At 37.2% G+C, this 13,501-nt stretch overlaps 1 protein-coding gene across 1 annotated transcript in view; it reads right to left on the bottom strand.

Annotated features, from left to right (window-relative positions):
* Positions 1-2,312: 2,312 nt before the first annotated feature.
* LOC138744913 (zinc finger protein with KRAB and SCAN domains 2-like) overlaps positions 2,313-13,501 on the bottom strand; it is a 24,718-nt gene continuing 13,529 nt past the window's right edge. The window contains exons 3-4 of the mRNA XM_069901748.1: positions 13,151-13,243; positions 2,313-3,841 (exon numbers count right to left, since the gene is read on the bottom strand). Of these exons, the coding sequence (XP_069757849.1) occupies positions 3,549-3,841; positions 13,151-13,243 (386 nt within the window). The 3' untranslated portion in view covers positions 2,313-3,548. The remainder of the gene's footprint in view (positions 3,842-13,150; positions 13,244-13,501) is intronic.

Here is a 13,501-nt window from a genome sequence, read left to right as displayed (position 1 = left end):
CGCCTGCCACTCAGAAAACGAGCCATTTATCCCAACTCTGTCTTCTACCTGCCAGCCAGTTCTCAATCCACATCAATACTTTGCCCCCAATCCCATGAGCCTTGATTTTGGAAGCCAGTCGTTTATGCGGGACCTTATCGAAGGCCTTTTGGAAGTCCAGGTACACCACATCCACTGGCTCTCCCCCATCTATTTTACCTGTCACCATCTCAAAGAATTCCAATAGATCTGTCAAGCACGATTTACCTTTTGTAAATCCATGTTGACTCCGTCCGATCCCTTCTCAGCTAGTCATATGCTCCGCTATTACATCCTTAATAATGGATTCCATCATTTTGCCCACGACTGATGTAAGGCTCACCGGCCGATAATTCCCCGCTTTTTCTCTACCCCCATTTTTAAATAGTGGGGTAACATTAGCTACCCTCCAATCCATGGGTACTGATCCTGAGTCTATCGAGTTCCAGAAAATAATTCTTAAAGCATCTGCTATCTGAATGGCCACTTCCTTGAGTACCCTAGGATGTAGATTATCAGGCCCTTGGAATTTATCTGCCTTCAATTTACCCAAGACCATGCCCTTAGAGATACTGATTTCATTCAGTTCCTCCCTTGCATTAGTCTCTATGTTTCCCAACATCCTTGGGAGGTTATTTGTATCCTCTCTTGTAAAAACAGAACTAAAGTAAGAATTTAATTGGTCTGCCATTTCCTTATTCCCCATTATATATTCCCCTGATTCCGACTGCAAAGGACCTACTCTGAACAATGTTCGCAGACAAGCTGCAACTCACAGGTTAAGTGACAAGAAACACCCCTCCCCAACTTGGTCTCCTGTAAAGCATCCTTTGGGTCACACAGACATTCAGAATGTTAAAAAAAACCACCACTGTAAGGGGAGTTCCAGCTGTAAATGAAGCAAGCTGCTCCAGAATACTAAAGCTGCTTGGCATTTAAATCGTTTAATCAGACTCCAAGCAGCCTTGGAGATCATCACCGAACAGATAGCAATGGTCCTGAATTTAGGGGCTGAAGAAAAACGAGAGATATGAGCCACAGTTCAACAAAACCGCCTGGCTCTCGATTACTCGTTGGCTGCTGAAGGCAGCATTTGTGAAAGACTGGTTAAGGACAATGCTCACAACGGTCAGGAGGTTAAAGACACTTCTTCAGGAGTTCGAAAATCTTCCCATGCCCAGGTTCAGACGTGGCAACCTTTCCAGTGTGGGATGAACTAGACTTTTTATTGGTAGCTGGAGTCTGATACCCACAGCCCTTATAGCAGCTGCACTCGCTATTCTGACCATTATGATGCTCCCCTGCCTAAAGACTTGTGTGCAGTATTTAATTCATCGAACCCCTCGTCAGAACACTATAACCCAAAGGATGTATGTTTCCCTAATTCTGTCTAATGATACTGAGACTGCAGTTTGTTTACTGACCAGCTGGGAAAAAGACCAAGTTTGCAAGTAATACATTTCAGTTGAGTGATCAGTAATACTGATCTAAAAGAAAAGTGAGGGTTGTAAGAGATCAGTAACACTGATCATTGTGAGAGATCAGTATCACTGATCTAAAAGAAAAGTGAGGATTGTGAGAAATGAGTAAAACTGATATAAAAATATGAAGATGAGGAAACTAATATAGATATATGGGTAAATGAATAAGCCAGTATGAACAGGATAAGAAATGGATATTAGAATGTGGGAAGTAGAGTTAGACTGAATAAGATAAGGGTCTTCTAGCCCTAGATAGAATTAGCAGGTTTTGCATATGTAATTAGTAAGCCCTAGACAGTATTAGCAAGTTCTGCATATGAAGAGGTTGTAGCCCTGAGAGTTGGGAAGGTGTAAATTAGAACAAAGACAGGTTTGTGAATAAGGACAATGAGGATAATGACATGAGACACCAACAGGATACCCCCTGGTCCTCCAAGTTCACAGAAACAGCAGGTAGGCAGGCAGGATTGCCTAATGCCAAACCTATCCGGGAGGCAGAAGAATATAAGGGGGAGGGTATTCCTATACTGAAATAAACTGTATAAAAGTTGGGTGAGCCCCAGTGTATGCGTGTATTCCCAGGGTAAGGGAAAGCACCCAACTTTGCATTGTTGTATAATAAATGTTCTTTGTTCTCAATTTTTGTCTTGAGCAATTTCTGTGAAGGTATTTCTGTTTTCTAACAATAATGATGCATGGCTCATCATCTTACTGTATCATAATGATGCATGACTCTTAATTTCAAATTGTTCTAATTTATGTAGTTTTCATGTATTATTAATCAAAGGCCAGAAATTATTTTCTGAAAATGTATCATCGTGAACTGAGTCCAAGTATTTTAATTGTTTGGTTCTAATAACAAGAAATACCAACTTAACCCAACAGCTTATGACAATTTTCCTTCACTAACAGTGGGTAACATGATGCAATGACAACACTGTAAATTATTTAAAAAGTTAATCTCAGTAAAGGAGACCATGAAATCACTGAATTGTTGTAAAAACCTATCTGGTTCCTAATTACCCTTAAGAGAAGGAAATCTGCGGTCCTTGCCCAATCTGGCCTCCGTGCAACTCCAAATCCTAATGTTGTTGAATTGTAATTGCTTCAATTGAGGGACAATTAGGGACAGATAATAAATCCCAGTATTGTCAGTGGTGTCCACATATGGTTAACAAATAAATTAAAATAAAACGATTAATGAAACTATCTATTATTCTGGATCTACTTTCCCCTCCAGTTTTTGTCCATTAACTAACACTGGCTACTCTTTAGTTTACGCTGAGAATCAGTGATTGGCTTGTTTGTGTTCAAATAAACATCATTCAACATCCTGTGACGGTCGAATGTTGTTCTCCTTCCTCATGGCAATTGAAAACCACAGCATCAGACTTTATAAAGAATCCAACAAATGCAATGTAAAGTCAACAAAAAAAGACCTGAATAGTTCAAGGGAGACTTTTTGAGTGTTGTCCAAAATATACACCAATTCTTTCTCTTTGAGGCTTTTGATCTCAACTATTTACTTCTACAATTGAATTTTCCTTCCTCTCCTGATGGCATAAATTTATGCAGGGATAGCATTTCTGGTATTCAGCCCAATTGTTCACTTGTAAACCTGAGCAACAAATATTAGCAGGATTTTCAACTGAGGAGGGGGTTACTTTTATCGGTACCCTATTTTAATCTCCCCCAACACCCATACATATATTTTTAAACTGAAGACATCATCAGAATGGTCTGTGGGAATTTGTCTGCTCCCTGCTCAAGGCAGAAGTGCATCATAAGACCTCAAAATAGAATTCAGTCAACTCAGTGTGTCCGAATGTAAGTTAGTGTCAGAGGTTAATGGTTAGTTTAACAAGGAAACATGACCAGGACAACCTGATCTCTACCCCTACTACTTCTTTATAAACTTGGATCCTGCAGGAAATATATTGGAAGTAAAGAAATAAACTGCAGCTTAACCATTTCTAGTTACCGTAGGGTGAAAAGACCAAAGCACCATAAGCAGAAAGTTATTTAAGCAATAAACATAAAACTGAAATATTAATTGTTTGAGGGAGAAGGTGTGAATATGTGGGTGTTCTGGTTGTGCAGTGATCTCAGGTAATCTGGAGTTTGAGGTGTCTGAATCATCGAGGATCTGGAATGATCAAGCAACAACTGGATAATCCGCAGCTCATGCTCACGTTCCTCCCTCCTCCTCTCTTCTTCCCATTTGTAGAATCTTTCTTCAGCTTTCCTTTGATAGTCCATGAAGGTGTTAATAATAGTCCCAATATGTCTCTTAAACATGGTGCCTCTCTTCACCTTCATCCTCTTCTTTGGCACAGAGCAATCTATAGAAAGACAAAAGTTAATTATCAGATGCTTCAGAGGAATGATTTGCATTAATTTAGTGACTCAATACATTTCAGTGTTTTACAGCCAATGCCCTATTAATGTCATTTTAACAAGGAAAGGCAAGACACAACTGTGTGCCTGCAAACATACAGAAAGACAATCTAGTAACAAAATGATTTATTTTAGTTATTTTGATTGAACTAATCATATGGAACTTGATACTGGGGAAAATTCTCAATTTTTCTTCATTTAATTTCATGATTTATTTTACATTTTGGTTTACACTTCTCTGAGGAAACAGGTCAGGACGCGTCTTGAATTGTCTCATTCAAAAAAATTACATATGATTGGCATAGCAGTTAGTGCAACACCTTTAAGCACCAGCTATCAGGAGCAGGGGTTCAAATCCCGCGCCGAAGGTTAAGGATATTATACGTTCTCCCTGTGTCTCTATGGGTTTTCTCCGGGCTCCGGTTTCCTCCCACTGTTCGAAATGTACCAGGGGTTTAGATTAAATGGGCAGCATGGACTCATGGGCTGAAATGGCCTGTTACCGTACTGTATGCCTAAATTTAAATCTATAAATTTTTAAAAATTTATAAAAGTTTAAATTTAAAATTTATCTGGCAATCTAACATCAGCTCATTATTCCACTAAATATATCAAGGGAGAATTTTGTCAGGTCTCTGGAGGTGGTCTCAGCCTTAGGAATCCAGATTTGATCCTGACCCTGTGTCTCTGTAGGCCTTATACATTCTCCCCTTGACTGGGTGGTTTTCCTCTGGATACTCCAGTTTCCTCCCACCACTCCAATTATAGATGGTGAATTGGAAGCTATAAATTATTTCTTTGTGATGTTACATGGCAAAAGAAATCAAAAGGGAGGTAAGTGGGCATGTGAGAGAGAATAAAATTACAGGGCCATAGGGAAATTTGGACTTATGAGCCTGCACTGCTGAAGAGCTGGCATAGACTTTGAGGAGCCAAATGACATCTTTCTATGCTGTAGTAAGTATAACACTGAGCCACAGTCAATGACCCAAGTGAGTTCCTGCAGTACTGTATGATTCTATTGCTTTAAATATTTTTAAATAATTTTGATCCTTGCCCTTCATCCTTTGGCCTGATGACCTCTCTGAATTCTCAACTGAAATTCTTATTCCTTTCGCAATCAATGCAAGGATGACCTACAAAGTTGCATGGTTGCCAAATTAGTGGTGTGGAATTTCTGGGCTTAGGCCACCTGGTTCAATACCATGGTCTGAGGAACCAGCCTCTCAGAATTTAACCTGTCAATACTGTTAAAAATCTTCAAATTGAGAATGTCTTGTAATTTTCATGAGAATAGGTCAATCTTGATAAAATTCCCCACTCACAGGACTATCCCCTCATCCAAATCATCAATCAAGAATCTGCGATGTACTTCCTCCCATCCAAGTAAATCTTTTCTTGGATATGGAAATGAAAAGATTTTATTTTATACATGCAGCTATTTAGATGTGGATTTGACCCTCTGGAGGGTTCCTCAGGGTCTGGGATGCATCTTGTCCTGTTTGCAGGTTTTTTGGTGGTTGATCAGTCCCACAAGGAATCTGTAGGCTCTTGTGCAGGTGGGGAAGAATTGGGTAGATTGGGATGTCAGGTGCTTTGTCATTTGTGCAAGCTTTGCCCATGATTCCAACAAAGTAAGATGAGAGTCATCATGGCACTTTGATTGTCATATTGTCAGTGTTGATACATTTTTCAGGGAGGCTTTGAGAACATTCTTGAAGTACAGATCGAGTACCCCTTATCTGAAGTTCTGAAAATCGAAAAGATCCAAACTTTTTTTAAAGTGCCAACATGATGCCACAAGTTGGAAAAAAATTCACCATGTGACTTGCCCATGTGGGGCTCTGACACTCTGCTGATGCCATTTTGGTAACAACAAAGCTCTGCTGGACAAAAGAAAATGGCAAAAATGATGAACAAGATGGTGATTTTGAAGGATTTCGTATGTCAGTTGAGGAAAAAAAAATGTGATCTCCTTTACATGTGCAAAAGATATATGTTAAGAGTCTGTTAGCCAGCTGGAAGAAGAGGATTTTTTTTTCACCCTGTGAACCTTTTCAATCAAAATACATACAAACACTTCCCTCCGAAATATACAGTGGCATTTTCTCCCCTTTTTTCCCTCCCTACCTTCCCTCCCCCCTCCAAACCATTAAACATTCAACATATACAATACAATAAAACCATTAAACAATGTCATCACACAATGAAAATAAACAAGATAATTGTGTCATCTACTTTTACACACTGGATCAAGTCATTTTGTCTTCTTATCATTTTAGGGGGTGGAGGTCCGAGGCAAGCCTGTTATATTCCATGTACGGTTCCCAAATTTATTGAAATAATGTAACTTTATTTTTTAAATTATATGCTATTTTTTTCCAATGGAATACATTTATTCATTTCCATGTACCATTGCTGTACTCTCAGGCTTTCTTCTGATTTCCAAGTTGACATTATACATTTTTTTGCTACAGCTAAGGCTATCATAATAAATGTTTTTTGTGCTTCATCCAGTTTAAGGCCTAATTCTTTACTTCTTGTATTACTTAGAAGAAAGATCTCTGGATTTTTTTGGTATGTTGGTTTTTGTAATTTTATTTAATACCTGACTTAGATATTCCCAAAACTTTTTCACTTTCTTACATGCCCAAATTGCATGTACTGTTGTTCCCGTTTCCTTCTTACAGCGAAAACATCTATCTGATAATGTTGGATCCCATTTTTTTTTAACTTTTGGGGTGTGATATATAACCTGTGTCACCAATTATACTGTATCATACGTAACCTTATGTTTATTATATTCTTCATAGTTCCAGAGCATAACTTTTCCCATGTTTCATTTTTTTATCTCCATGTTTAAATCTTTTTCCCACTTTTGTTTGGGTTTATAGCTTATTTCATCATTTTCCTTCCCTTGCAGCTTGATGTACATGTTCGTTATAAATCTTTTTATTATCATTGTTTCTGTAATCACATATTCAAAGCTGCTTCCTTCTGGTATCTCAATCTATTTCCCAATTTATCCTTTAAGTAGGTGTTCAGTTCATAAGTATGCAAACATTGTACCATGAGTTATTCCATATTTGTACTTAATTTGTTCAAATGTTAATAAATTATTTCCCAAAAAACAATTTTCTATTCTTTTAATTCCTTTTCTCTCCCATTCTCTAAAGGAAACGTTATCTATTGTAAAAGGGATTAGCTGATTTTGCATCAATAATAATTTTGGTAGTTGGTCATTTGTTTTTTTTCCTTTCTAAGTGAATCTTCTTCCACATATATATATATTGAGTAAATGATGCAATACTGGTGAGCTTATATCGTATAAGCTTTTCATCCCGCTTATAAAATATATGTTCCGGTACCTTCTTCCCTATTTCATCTAGCTCAATCTTAGTCCAGTCTGGTTTTTCCCTTGTCTGATAAAAATCTGATAAATACCTTAATTGTGCTGCTCTATAATCATTTTTAAAGTTTAGTAACTGCAAACCACATTGGTTGTATCTCGCTATCCTCGGTTTCCCCCCTTTCCATAAAAATTTCCTTATTATTTTCTTTAGTTCATTAAAGAATTTCTCTGTTAAGGGATTGGTAACGATTGAAATAAATATTGTATCCTTGGGAAGACATTCATTTTAATGCAATTTACCCTCCCTATCAACGTTAGTGGTAATTCTTTCCAATGTTGTAAGTCTTCCTACAATTTATTTATTAGTGGCTGATAATTTAATTTGTACAGGTGGCTTAAATTATTATCTAATCTAATACCTAGGTATCAGATTGCTTGTGTTTGCCATTTAAATGGTGATTCTTTTTAAAATTCTGTATAATCCGCAGTACTCATTGGCATCACCTCACTTTTATTGATCTTGTACCCCGATATTTCTCCATATTCCTTCAATTTCTTATGTAGTTCTTTTATTGATAATTCTGGTTCTGTTAAGTATACTACGATATCATCTGCAAATAAACTGATTTTATACTCCTCCTTTATTTTTATCCCTTTTATTTTATTTTCTGCTCTTATCAGTTCTGCCAATAGTTCTATTGCTAAAGCGAACAGTGAGGGAGATAGTGGACATCCCTGCCTAGTTGACCTACTTAATTTAAATTGGTTTGATACATATCCATTTACTGTTTGCCAATGGTCCATTATATAATGCTTTAATCCAATTAATATATTTTTCTGGTAGATTGAACCTCTGTAATACTTTGAATAAATAATTCCATTCTACCCTGTCAAAGGCTTTTTCTGCGTCTAAAGGAACAGCCACTGTTGGCATCTTATTTCCTTGAATGGCATGAATTAAATTAATAAATTTACAGACATTATCCACTATTCGTCTTTGCTTAATAAATCCAGTTTGATCTTGTTTTATTATTTTTGGTACACAGTCGGCCAATCTGTTTGCTAATAATTTTGCTATTATCTTATAATCTGAATTAAGTAGAGATATTGGTCTATATGATGCTGGTGTTAGTGGATCCTTCCCCGTCTTTGGTATTACTGTAATTATTGCTGTCTTACATGAATCTGGCAAGTTTTGTGTTTCTTCTATCTGGTTCATTACTTCCAGGAGAGGAGGAATTAATAACTCTTTAAATGTTTTATAGAATTCTATTGGGAATCCATCCTCTCCAGACGTTTTATTGTTCGGCAGCTTTTTTAATATATTCTGTACTTCCTCTATTTAAAATGGTTTTATCAGTTGGTTTTGCTCCTCTTGCAATTTCTGCAGTTCAATTTTAGCTAAAAACTCTTCTATTTTATCATCTTTCCCCTCGTTCTCAGTTTGGTATAATTGTTCATAAAATTCCTTAAAGTTCTCATTAATCTCCATTGGATTATGTAATTTGTTTGTCCTTTTTCCTTGATGCAAATACTGTTCTTTTAACTACTTTGTGTGTTTTTTCTCCTAGCTCATAATACTTTTGCTTTATTTTCATTATGTTCTTCTCCACCTTAAACATTAGTAATGTTTCATATTTTATTTTATTGTCCGCCAATTCTCTTTTTTTGTTATTTCGTCCCTTGTTGCTTATTCTTTTTCTGTACTTACTATCTCCCTTTCCAACTGTTCTATTTCCCGATTGTAGTCCTTTTTCATCTTAGTTACATAACTTATTATCTGCCCTCTAATGAAGGCTTTCATTGTATTCCATAATATAAATTTGTCTTTCACTGATTCCGTATTTATTTCAAAGTACATTTTAACTTGGCGTTCAATAAATTCTCTAAATTCCTGTCTTTTAAGTAGCATGGAGTTTAACCTCCATCTATATGTTCTTGGTTGGATGTCCTCCAGTTCTATTGCTAATAACAGGGGTGAATGATCAGATAGCAATCTAGCTTTATATTCAGTTTTCCTAACTCTCCCTGAATATAGGCCGACAACAAAAACATATCAATCCTTGAGTATGTTTTATGCCTATTTGAATAATATGAATATTCCTTCTCTCTTGGGTGCTGCCTCCTCCATATATCCATAAGTTTCATTTCCTGCATTGATTTAACCATAAATTTGGCCACTTTATTCTTTTTGCTAGTCTTTTGTCCAGTTTTAGCCAACATTGGATCCAAATTATGGTTAAAATCCCCTCCAATCTATATATTCCCCTGCCTATCTACAATCATCAAAAAATATCCTGCATAAACTTCTGATCCTCTTCATTAGGTGCATATATATTGACCAAATTCCAGAGTTCTGAATATATCTGACACCTTATCATTACATACCTCCCCGTTGGATCCATTATTTCCTCCTCTATTTTGATTGGTACATTTTTATTAATTAATATAGCTACACCACTGGCTTTTGAATTATTTGATGCTGCCACTAAGTGCCCTACCCAGTCTCTCCTTAATTTATTATGTTCCACTTCAGTTATAAGTGTTTCTATTTTTTCTTTTTTTTCAGGAAATTTAAGCTTTTTTCATTTAATTTGGTTATGTATTCCATTAATATTTATAGTCAGATAGTTCAACATGGCCATCTCATATCCGCTTCCTCACCACCACCATCCCCCTTTTCCCCATTTTCATCTGTTTTCCCTTTTTGAACTCAATGTATAACAATACTTTTAAAACATAAAATACTTCAACTCCCACATCTAATATTCCCTTAACCCCAAATGCCTCCCCCCCCCCTCTCTGAGATGCCCTTTATCCCTTGTCGGGCAACCACAACTCCCCTCTCCATTTGGAGTCCGAACCCGCTCACAAGCGTCAACTGATTTCAGTGACAGTTATTCTCTCCCACCCAACCCCTCCAGAAAACTTTTATCTTCACATATAACAAAGCTCACTCTCTCTTTTTTTTCTTCCTTACTTCTTTTCTTCCCTTTTCTTTCCCTTTTTTAGTTCTTACTTATACATTATTTTTACATCTTTATATGTATTTTATCGTCGTTCTTCGTTCTTGTTACATCTGTTCATCTCTTCTTCTGTCCTGCAGGGATTCTGCAAATTCTCGTGCTTCCTCCGGATCCAAGAACAGTCTGTTTTTCTCCCTCAGGATAAATATTTTAAGCATAGCTGGATGTCTTAACATGAATTTATAACCTTTTTTCCATAGGATCGATTTTGCTGTAATAAACTCCTTCCTCTTCTTTAAGTTCAAAACTTGTATCTGGGTAAAAAAATATTTTTTGACCCTTGTATTCCAATGGTTTATTATCTTCTCTAATCTTATTCCTTGCCCTCTCCAGTATATTTTCTCGTGTCATATATCTCAGAAATTTTACTAAAATGGATCTTGGTTTTTGCTGTGTCTGTGGTTTCGGAGCTAGTGTTCTGTGTGCCCTTTCTATTTCCATTCCTTCCTGTATTTCTGTCATTCCCAGGACCTTTGGGATCCATTCTTTTATAAATTCTTTCATATTTGTGCCTTCTTCATCTTCCTTTAGGCCCACTATCTTTATGTTGTTTCGCCTACTATAGTTTTCCATCATATCAATCTTCTGAGCTAACAACTCTTGTGACTAACTTTTTTGTTACTTTCTTCCAATTTTCTTCTTAAGTCATTCACTTCCATTTCTACCGCCATTTCTCATTCTTCCACATTTTCTAATCTTTTCCCTATTTCTGTTATGACCAGCTCTATTCTACTCACTTTTTCTTCTGTACTTTTCATTTTTCTTTTCATTTCACTAAATTCTAGTGTCAACCATTCTTTTAATGCTCTCATTTGTTCTTGAAAATTTTTTAAATCTATATTCTGTACATCTATTTTACCTTCTATTTCACTGTGCAGATCTTGGTTTTCTTCTTTCTCTTCTTCTGTGTCTGGACCTGTGTTTGTGTCTTCTACTTCTCTTCCTTGTATCTGTGTCTCTTCTGACTTTCCTGTTGACTTGCTTGCCTCACTTTGCTGGGCTTCTTGCTTGGCTTCTTGCTCTTGGTCCTCTTCTTCTGGGCTAGTCATCTGTTGGGCCTCCTGTTGCTGTTTTTCTTCCTTATCACTCCCTTTCCTGTCGCTTTCCTCTTCTTCCAGCTGAGAGCCCAGGTGTCGGGCATCCCTCAGCTGGTTGCGCTGTGTTTGCCCGCTCCTCAGCTGGGTCCCCCTCCCGTCGGTGTTCTCTTTTTCCTCAGTGAGCGCAGTTGCGCGCTTTTATTTGGCTCAGAGAGCCATTTTTGCAGTCCAGCGGTTGGGAGGTTGTGACTCTGCAGGGTCTTCACCAACCTTGGGAAACGGGCTCTCTTCTCCACGACGGCTCCCTGTTTCTTCATGCAGATAAGGCCTTCTCCTTTCTCTTCTGGCATCTTTTCTTTTTTTACCCGTTGTTTTTACTTTTTCCTTCTTGGGTGCCATTTTCTTTCTTTTCTCTACAACTTTATCTTTTATTTATGTTTTGTGTTTCTTGAATTTTGTGTTTTCTTCACTTTATTTCTTGTTTTCTGGAGAGGGCTGGTATTCTCCTACCAGCCACTACTCCATCACGTGACTCCCCGAAGAAGTGGATATTGAGGAAAATTTTAACATCGATAATGAGGCTCCAGTTGTTCATTCACTAACCAATGGTGGAATAGCTGAAATTGTTCTGCATTAAAATGATCACGATGAAAATGACTTAGTTGACACTGCAGAAAAAGCGCCTATAGACAAACATGGTGAAAATGTGTATTGAAGGGCTAAGCAGCGTGCATACATAACAAAACAAGAAATCATGTCAGTTTATAACTTCAAAGAGAGACCTCGAAGATAAAAACCATTGTTAATGAGGCAGTTGACACTGGAGGAAACATTTGAAAGAGCCATTGAGGAGAGTTTCTAGTGTTGGTGCTGCATTTATCTTATTTTGTAAGCAGAGATTTTTTTGGTACATATTAAACATTATTTAATGTGAATTTTCCCACTTGTGGCATCATGTTGGCGTTCAAAAAGCCTGTGTTGTTTAACCACTGATACAGGTATTCTGCTGAAGCTATTCTGCTGAAGCTGAGTTCCAGAAAAAAAACACAATAATCGAAAAACGTCTGGTCCTAAACATTTCTGAATCGGGGTACTGTACTGTATTTCCTATCATCACTGGTAACGTTTTGCCTTGATGAAACTCGGTGGAGAGCAACTGCTTCTGGTATCAAGAACAACATGACTATCCATTGGAGACAGATGCATGTCATGAGAGCCTTGATGCTAAGACAATGAGAGTGGGAAAGGGCACTGACATGATTTTACTCAGCCTGCAGCTTAGAGCATGTTGTGGGGTTAAACTGAGTTAAGATAGTAACACTATGTTTAGTTTTGAAGACTACAGCCATCTCTTTAAATCAGGCATAAATTACCAAAAGACATTTTTTCACTCCTTAGCATAGCTGCGCTCACAAGAGAGCTGATGGATTTAGTTGGATATACAGTTTCAGCTGAGATCACCCAATAAGGTCATCTTCTGATTTCAGTGGCTCGGTGCTACATTTGATGGTGTTAATGCTGACAAAGTATTGTGTTTTGTTTTGGCTTGTTTTTGAGACTAGAAGTGTTTAAATCCAATTTAGAATAAAATCGATGTTCACAGCTCAATGCTCTTTTGCTCAACTTGAAGACCTGGAAAATTTGTAGGAGTTGGGTAGAGAAAGGCAGGCCAGAACAGCCTCTAGCCAAATAGTATACCAACATGATGGAGTGGGAAGTCTTTGATGAAAAAAAAGAGAAGCCATATGTCAATGGGCACAGTCACTATCTTCTAATTTTGATTGTCCCAGTAATTCCCAACCATTTATTCACAATAGTGATCATTTATCAGATACACACCATGTTCAGGTTCAGTCCTTTTTCTGCTTGTAGTGCCAGGATCCTCTGAGCTTGTGCTAATTTTTTCATCTTCCACCGGAGCTTCTGTTTCTGCTGAATAAGGAATCACAAAAGCAACAACAGTAAATTCTCTAATCCCAATCTAACAGTACACAACCAAACTATTCTCAAATGAAACCCAAATGAACCAGTCTCATTAATGCCCAATGCCATTGAACTAGAATGTTATTGATTGATCCAGCCACAATATAATCCAAAATCTCAATAATCCTGAAGTGAATTCATATTGTAGTCTTCCTGAATGTGCTCTACATTATATAAAAGGATCCTTGACTCTGCCTTTAACTCTTC

Source organism: Narcine bancroftii, chromosome 1, assembly GCF_036971445.1.
Source record: "Narcine bancroftii isolate sNarBan1 chromosome 1, sNarBan1.hap1, whole genome shotgun sequence".
In the NCBI taxonomy this organism is placed as follows: domain Eukaryota; kingdom Metazoa; phylum Chordata; class Chondrichthyes; order Torpediniformes; family Narcinidae; genus Narcine; species Narcine bancroftii.
This window is presented reverse-complemented; position numbering and strand designations above follow the sequence as displayed.